At 38.3% G+C, this 8526-nt stretch overlaps 1 protein-coding gene across 1 annotated transcript; it reads left to right on the forward strand.

The window, feature by feature from the left end:
* The first annotated feature begins 3153 nt into the window (after positions 1-3153).
* On the forward strand, positions 3154-4101 carry LOC141445364 (uncharacterized). Its single transcript, XM_074111209.1, has one exon. The coding sequence runs from the start codon at positions 3154-3156 to the stop codon at positions 4099-4101; it is 948 nt and encodes a 315-aa protein (XP_073967310.1).
* Positions 4102-8526: the final 4425 nt, after the last annotated feature.

An 8526-nucleotide genomic window follows, 5' to 3' on the forward strand; every position in this document is an offset into this window, starting at 1 on the left:
GTTGTTTAATAATGTTTTTCAACCTTGCCAATGTTGCGCTGGAGTAAAGATATATTCAATGGAAAAAATCAATTGTGTAAACAAAGCAATTTTTCACGATTACTCCGTAGTTACTTACATTTGAACGCCAATCCCGATCATATTCACATCTCAATGAGCTCACCACTGTTTTTAACAATCATTTTATCATTAAATAATCGTGTAAATATGTTTATTTTATAGAATTAATTGGAAGACGAAAATCCGTTATATTTGTCAAATTGACATGATAATTTTTTCCTCACCGAAGTTGGTCTATGGTCGGTCTAGTCTCTGGAAATTTAGTGCTGTACCAACAAAATTAATTATTTGACTGAACCAACCTTACCTACCGATAATTATGGCTGGCTCTGCAAATTAATTTATTCGTAGATATAATTATTTGTGTTAAGTTACACTATTTAATGAAGGTTTATAAAGGTTTCTAATCCTATCCTACTATCCTACTATCCTACTTCCTACTATATCCTACTAATCCTACTAATATTATAAATGTGAAAGTTTGTGAGTGAGTGAGTGAATATGTTTGTTACTTCTTCACGCTGAAACGGCTGGACGGATTTGGATGAAATTTGGCGAAAAGTTGGATAACCTGGATTACAACATAGGATACTTTTTATCCCGATATTCCCATGGGATAGGGATAAAATCTTGAAATAACAACCGCTCAGCTTAGAGTCATGAAATTTGACCATGATTGTTTTTAATGTAATGTCAATGAAAACAACGATTTAATTTTCGGGAATTCCCACGGCAATTTTTAAAAATCCCGGTATTTCAGCTGCTGGACCTAATGATTTACGTGTGCGAAGCCGCGGGTAAACACTAGTTGGACGATAAAAGAGTATTATAGTAGAAATTATGTAGATTTCTATTTACTAGTATCATATTTACTGTGGAGTCCATTGTTGGACCAAAAAATCATTTTGAATCACTTCCCTGTGTCTACTCTAATTTCCCTGTCTTATGTAAATTTAAAAATGCCTCTTCTAAATTATATCGACAATACAAACTGAGACATTGATGCACAGAAAAACCAGAAAAAGAGACCAGCGCTGGGAATCGAACCTAGGTCCTCAGCAATTCGTACTGCGTATTATAACCCTACACCTCCGTTGGACAGGAGTCAAGATACAAATTTCTCCTATGCACACATATCTCAGGTTGCCTTTTTCTACTACGCTACTTAAGCAGCAAAAAAATCTAAATTAATCCATATTTTAACTGACCCTTTCAATTCTAAAATACTCCATCATAAACCTTAGGGAAAATATACGTCAAAAAATATAAGTGGATACACATGTTTCACCATTTTAAAAATTCTACCCTTAAAGGGGTATAAAGGGGAGTGTAAGTTTGTATGGAAAAAACGTTAGGTATATATATTTGAAGATATAATTCTAAAACTTCGTGAAAATGCTATTAAACATTTTAAGTTAAAGGGGACATGGAAACATTGTGAATGACTCTTGAACAGGACTAAGAGAATACGTGATTCGCCATTTTTAAAAATTAAACTTAGGGAAAACATTAAAGAATGAAATATGAGTAAATTCAAAATAATTATTTACTGCTGATTGAAGTATCTTAAAGAGCTTTCACATCACTAGAGCTAACGTCAGTCAGTCAGTCAGCCAGTCGTCAGTCAAGTGTCAATGTCAGTCACCACATTTGTTTACACAATTGATTTTTTCCATTGAATAGTACCATAGTTGTAATTGATACCGCGGCGTGTATAGTTTGCATGCAATTTTACAAGATATTTTGCTAGCAATTCCTTTAAAAGTGTTGAATTGTTTTGATTGGCTTCGAAGTCTAGACTTATGTGCTCGCAGTGTTTAAATTGACTTGAAATGTGCTTTATCGTTTTATTCAATAGAAATTCATTTAAGTGTCGGTTATAAAGTACTTGCGATATAATAATGTTCGTAGTACTCAATTGCTGTGCTGAGCAATACAAATTTGCAAACAATTCCTTCGGGTTCACATCATTTGCACCGGTAAGAATAATCAAAAAATCATCTTTATTAAGTTCTTTTCCAATGTTATGTAATGAGCGCAACACATCCCTCGTGGCTGCTCCAGGACTGAGATAGGACATTACATTAAAATAGGCACCATACATTTTATTAAGGCATAATCCCAGACCATTTCCCTGCTGGTCCGATAATATACACAATTTCCTTTTAGGCAGCCCGGCCTTAACCCTCTGTTGACTGTCATCTTGGAATTGTTTATCATGTATGTTATATAGAGAGTTTTTAAATTGTTTATGGCTATAAAGATAGTTGCTTTTTTGCGTACTGTTATGAGCTTCACTTTGTACCCTTTCCTGCTGAACCAGCATCCCAGGATGCTGATGAAGCTTCAATCCCTTCCACATCGTCCCGACGCCATCACTCCTCGCAGCCAACCAAGCCAGTTGAGTCCCAACCTCCGACCGTGCCGCACCTTCCTAAATCCGCGTTAGCCAAAAGCCAATCCGTTTAATGTAATATTAGTTTTAGAAGTTTAATTAAATCTTTTTTTAAAAACTCGATTGGCATTTCCTTTATAACATTGGTGGCAGCTTAAGGGATATAAAAAATATCCCAGGAAAACGTTTCCGAAGTGAAGTGCAAGTGCGAAAGTGAACTTTAATTGGTCGTATCAAAACCCATAGACTCAACTCCGCCGCTTTCATAACACTGTGTCCTGTTGAATCCTGTAACGCTGTATCCGGCTGTATCCGGCTGTATCCGGCTGTATCCGGCTGTATCCTGAAACACTGTATCGAGTAAGATCCTGTAACGCTGTATCCAGTTGTATCCTGTGACGCTGTTCCTGAAAGTAAATCCACCGTATCCTGAAGATCTTGACATGTTGATCCTGGCGTTCATCGTGGTGCTATCGTGAGTACTTTCTTCATTGTGTTAGTGCTGTGAAAGTGATCGCAAGAATTATTTATAGCGGCCTATTTATTTAAGCACTGTTGTGAATTTAATCCTTGTTTGTTCCTATACGCAATCATCCTGGTGCATACCTTGCAGTTACGACGCTTATCACTAAACTAATATATCAAATTGCCTTAGAGAAACTCTTTGACATCGTAACGCAATATATTAAATATAAAATATGTCTAAAACACCTCAAGAAGAATTACCAAAATTGGTGCTTTCTGAAATTCCTTTAAATGTCATACTCAAATTTATTAAGCCTTATGATGGCTCCCGGGACAAATTAAATGCATTTATCAATAATTGTACAAGTGCCATTTCACTTACTTCCGCAAGCCAGGAATCTATAGTTTTGAAATATATTATCAGCCAATTAGAAGGGAAAGCTGAGATAGCTTGCTCTATCAAAGAATTCGACAAATGGTCAACACTCCAAGAATTCCTAAAAGCCCAATTCGGTGAACGAAAACATCATGCACATTTGCTTACTGAACTACAACAGTCTAAACAAAATCCAAATGAATCCATTAACCAATTTTCACTCCGCATCGAATCGTGCTTATCACAACTATTAACCGAGGTCACCATGTCATGCCCTAAGAAAATGGAACTTGCAGGCAGGATCGCAGCTATGGAAGACCTTGCCCTAAATGCATTTATATTGGGAATTGACCCAAAGATAGCCACAATCTTAAGGTGCAAATCACCTAAGACCCTTAACGAAGCCATTAATATCGCATTATCTGAAAATAAACTCATGCAATACGCAAACAAGAAACCATTAGAACCCTATAAGCCGAGCAACCCTCCTAGAAAACCTTTTTTCACAAACGCGAGGCCCCAACAGTCTACCTCTTTCCAAAAACCTACCACGTCATTTAATCGAGATCCTAATAATTCATTAAATAAACCGCGGACTTTTACTATGGGCCCCGCTGTGTGCCGCTATTGCAAGGCAACCGGTCATACCCTAGAGCAATGCTTAAAACGGGAATATAACAATAGACGTTTTAACTTCAATAACAATACACCGAGCCGTCCTGTTCATTTCCTGGATGAAGGAGTTGACGAAGTAGACTTACCTCAACCTCCCGTTTCCCAATCTCCTGATTTAAACGAAAACTAGGCTCGAATAGGTGTCGCTCGAGTCGTAACTCTGTCCTAGACACCACTACTATTCCCACTAAGACCATACAACAGGGTAACCAGCCCCAAAACGGAGGTCATCCGACGTCTACTATTTCCACTGAGACCATACAACAGGGTAACCAGCCCCAAAACGGAGGTCATCCGACGTCTACTATTCCCACTAAGACCATACAACAGGGTAACCAGCCCCAAAACGGAGGTCATCCGACGTCTACTATTTCCACTGAGACCATACAACAGGGTAACCAGCCCCAAAACGGAGGTCATCCGACGTCTACTATTTCCACTGAGACCATACAACAGGGTAACCAGCCCCAAAACGGAGGTCATCCGACGTCTACTATTTCCACTGAGACCATACAACAGGGTAACCAGCCCCAAAACGGAGGTCATCCGACGTCTACTATTTCCATTAAGACCACACGACAGGGTAACCAGCCCCAAAACGGAGGTCATCCGATATCCCCTATTTTCACTCCGCTTCCAAATAACCTACAACAACAACAAACCAAAAATCAAGTCAATGATAATACCCGAACTAACCCTCAAATCTATGAAGTACTGACTAAAGGTGACAGGTACTTACCATATATCCGCATACCGACATCCATGAATTCAAAACCCTTAACATTACTTATCGATACCGGTGCGTCCATAAGTCTTATAAAAAAATCGTGCATTGACAAGAAAATTAAATTATCCGAAAGTGAAATTCATATCAAAGGCATCGATTCCGGCAACAACCCAATCAAGAGCCTAGGCCATATTTGCCCTCAACTTCAATTATCTAATAATCTCGTCCTTACACATGATTTCCATGTCCTTGAAAAAATAAATCTGCCATACGATGGTATCATCGGCACAGACTTGTTTTCTAAATTCCGCTGTAAAATCAATTATGTAACTGATTGTCTTGAAATCGATGGCCATAAAATAAAACTAACCTTTAAGGAGCCTAACTACAAAATTTCCCCAAGGACAGAGACAATAATCGAATGCACTGTAGCTAATCCCGAAGTCAAGGAGGGAATAGTCTTGGATCAACACCTTTCCGAATTCCTCCTAATAGCCAACTGCATTGTGAAGGTGAAAGAAAATGGCCGCGTAAATATCTCCGTTATAAATACATCCGAAAATGAAATGATGGTGAACCCCGACTTGAAACTTCGCCTCGAACCAGTCAATGTTAACGTAACGTACTCCTCGGAGATTAATGTTACTAAACGTACCGAAGAAGTTCTTAACTCTCTCCGCACAACCCACTTGAACGATGAAGAGGCAAACGTTTTAGCTGAAGTTTGTTCCCAATACTCTGATATATTCCATTTGCCTGGCGACAAATTATCCTCAACTTCCAAAATCCAACACAGTATCCGAACTAATAGTGACGTTCCTATATACACCAAATCCTACAGATTCCCTGAAGTCCACAAACATGAAGTAAACAAACAAATTAACAAGATGTTAGAACAAGACATTATAAAACCTTCGATATCTCCATGGTCATCCCCCATCTGGGTCGTCCCGAAAAAGATCGATGCGTCAGGGGAACAAAAATGGCGTGTAGTAATAGACTATCGTAAACTTAACGATATCACGATTGGCGAAACCTACCCCATACCTCAGATTTCAGATATCTTAGACCAGCTAGGTAAAAGTAAATATTTTTCTACCCTTGATCTAGCATCCGGATTCCACCAAATAAACATGTCCCCCGAAGATGCAGAGAAAACAAGCTTTTCGGTACCCCAAGGTCAATTTCAATTTAACAGGATGCCTTTCGGGCTGAAGAATGCCCCTTCTACTTTCCAGAGATTAATGAATAACTGCCTATCCGGACTTCAAGGTATCCGCTGCTTCGTATATCTTGATGATATTGTCATATACTCTTATGATTTAGCCTCCCACATAGAAAATCTTTCAGCAGTCTTCGAGAGACTAAGAAGTTTCAATCTGAAATTACAGCCTGACAAATGCGAGTTCCTTAGGAAGGAGGTCGCTTACCTTGGACACATTATTAGTGACAAGGGTGTAAAACCGAATCCCGAAAAAATTAGAGCAGTTACCGAATTTCCTACACCCAAATGCCCAAAAGACATCAAATCCTTCTTAGGCTTAGTATCGTATTACAGAAGATTCATCCCAGATTTTTCCAAGATTTCGAAACCCCTTACACTCCTATTAAAAAAGGAAACCCCTTTCAACTGGAATCATGAACAACAACTAGCTTTCGAAACACTCAAATATAAACTTACTTCAGCCCCTATCCTTATTTATCCTGATTTCACAAAACCTTTCGTACTCACCTGCGATGCGTCTAACTATGCTATTTCTGGTATACTATCCCAAGGTCCTGTTGGAAAAGACCAACCAATAGCCTTTGCTTCAAGGACACTAAATAAAAATGAATGTAACTATAGCACAACTGAAAAGGAACTGTTAGCTATTGTACATTTTTGCAAATATTTCAGGCCTTATCTTTTTGGAAGAAAATTCTATATTATCACCGATCATCGTCCACTTAAGTGGCTTTTCAACCATACAGACCCTAGCAGCAAACTACAACGCTGGCGTCTAAAGTTAGAAGAATATGAATATGAAATAATTTATCGCAAAGGCAAATTAAACTGCGCAGCTGACGCATTATCCCGATATCCAGTCGTAAACGAGAATAGTCTCCCTGTAAAAACTATATTTCCTTTAAATACAAAATCCGACGAACAACCACATCCCTCGGGCGAAACCGATATCTACAATGACCCTCAGCCTGGGACATCTTACTCTCGACCTGAAAATATTGATCCCTTTAACCTTGGAGATATCCCTTCATTATCCCCAGATCCACAGTTCTCCCCTATTGAATTGGATTCTTTAATTGATGACCTCGACGATCAAATCTTTAGAGGTACAACCTACCGAAACTGATCCAACTGTATCTGTACCAGAAACCATCCCTGAACTCATAGATGATTCTTATTCAAAATTCCTTAAATCACAACCAAATACTACTTACGATACCATCATAACTGAACATAATGATAATCTCCTAAAGAGCCCAAACAAAATTATTGTTATTCCTACTTCATTAGATCTGGATGAAAGTGTTCCGTATGTTCAAGAACTTTTAAACAATTTACCAGAACCCGATATATTACTGCAATCCGAAAAAACCCTACACTCTCTTCAAGAAATCCAAAACGGGGGAAAAACCTTTATAACCCTATTCACTAAAGTTCACCACTTTGATGATTGCTCTTATGCTGACATCTTCGAGTCGTTAAAAAATTTGAGAAACCACTTAATATCCACTACCCAAGGCACAAAAGAATTCAGTATTTCAGATTTTAAAAATCCATTTGATAAGCACTCATTCATTAAAATCTACAATATGATAATATATATTTTCAATGGAACTAGTATAAATATCCGCATATATAAGGATAAAACGATATACCCATCTTTAAGCGAGATTCCAAAAATCCTGAAAGAAAATCATGATATTCCCATAGCCGGACATCAGGGCACGGCCCGAATGTACAGTAGAATTCGCGAGCAATACTTTTGGAAGAATATGCGGGCAGATATAGAAAACTACGTAAAAAATTGTACTTCATGTCAAATGAATAAAGCCTTAAGGAAAATAAACCGTGCTCCACTAGAAATAACATCGACATCGACACAACCTTTCCAACGCTTATCGTTAGATATTGTGGGTCCACTGCCAGAAGCAGGACCTGCCAAGGTCAAATATATACTTACCATGCAAGACGACCTGACAAAATACTCCCTAGCCTATCCTATACGAAGTACAACAGCTGAAGAAACCAGTGAATGTTTGGTACACTTTATCTCATTATTTGGGATACCAAAAACAATTCTTACGGATCAAGGAACTAATTTCACTTCCGAACTCTTTAAACAAGTCTGCTCTTTTCTAAAAATCAAACAACTTTGGTCCAGTCCTTACCATCCACAAACACAAGGCGCTCTTGAAAAAAGTCATTCGACACTAAAAGAATACTTAAAGTCATACGTAAATGAAGAACAAACAGATTGGCCTCGCTATGTGTATACTGCAATTCTCACTTATAACACTACCGTTCATACAACAACTAACTATACTCCTTACGAGCTAATTTTTGGCCACAAACCGTTCCTTCCTAATTCTATATACGAAACCGCACCTAGTGCTACCTACTGCGACTACCTGAAAATGCTTCAACATCGTCTTCAATATTCGCGTAATAGAGCTTTAGATAATATACACAAATCCAAGGAAACATCTAAAACCTATTACGACGCCAACACCAAACCTATCGCTTACCACGTCGGAGACTACGTATATCTCAAGAATCAATTAAGATTGCGGAAGGCATTATCACCTTTGTGGAAAGGCCCATAC

This window comes from Choristoneura fumiferana, chromosome 2, assembly GCF_025370935.1.
Source record: "Choristoneura fumiferana chromosome 2, NRCan_CFum_1, whole genome shotgun sequence".
Lineage (NCBI taxonomy): Eukaryota > Metazoa > Arthropoda > Insecta > Lepidoptera > Tortricidae > Choristoneura > Choristoneura fumiferana.

Excerpts from the sequence above, each read along its gene's own strand:
- LOC141445364 (XM_074111209.1), top strand. The coding sequence starts at position 3,154 with ATGTCTAAAACACCTCAAGAAGAATTACCAAAATTGGTGCTTTCTGAA.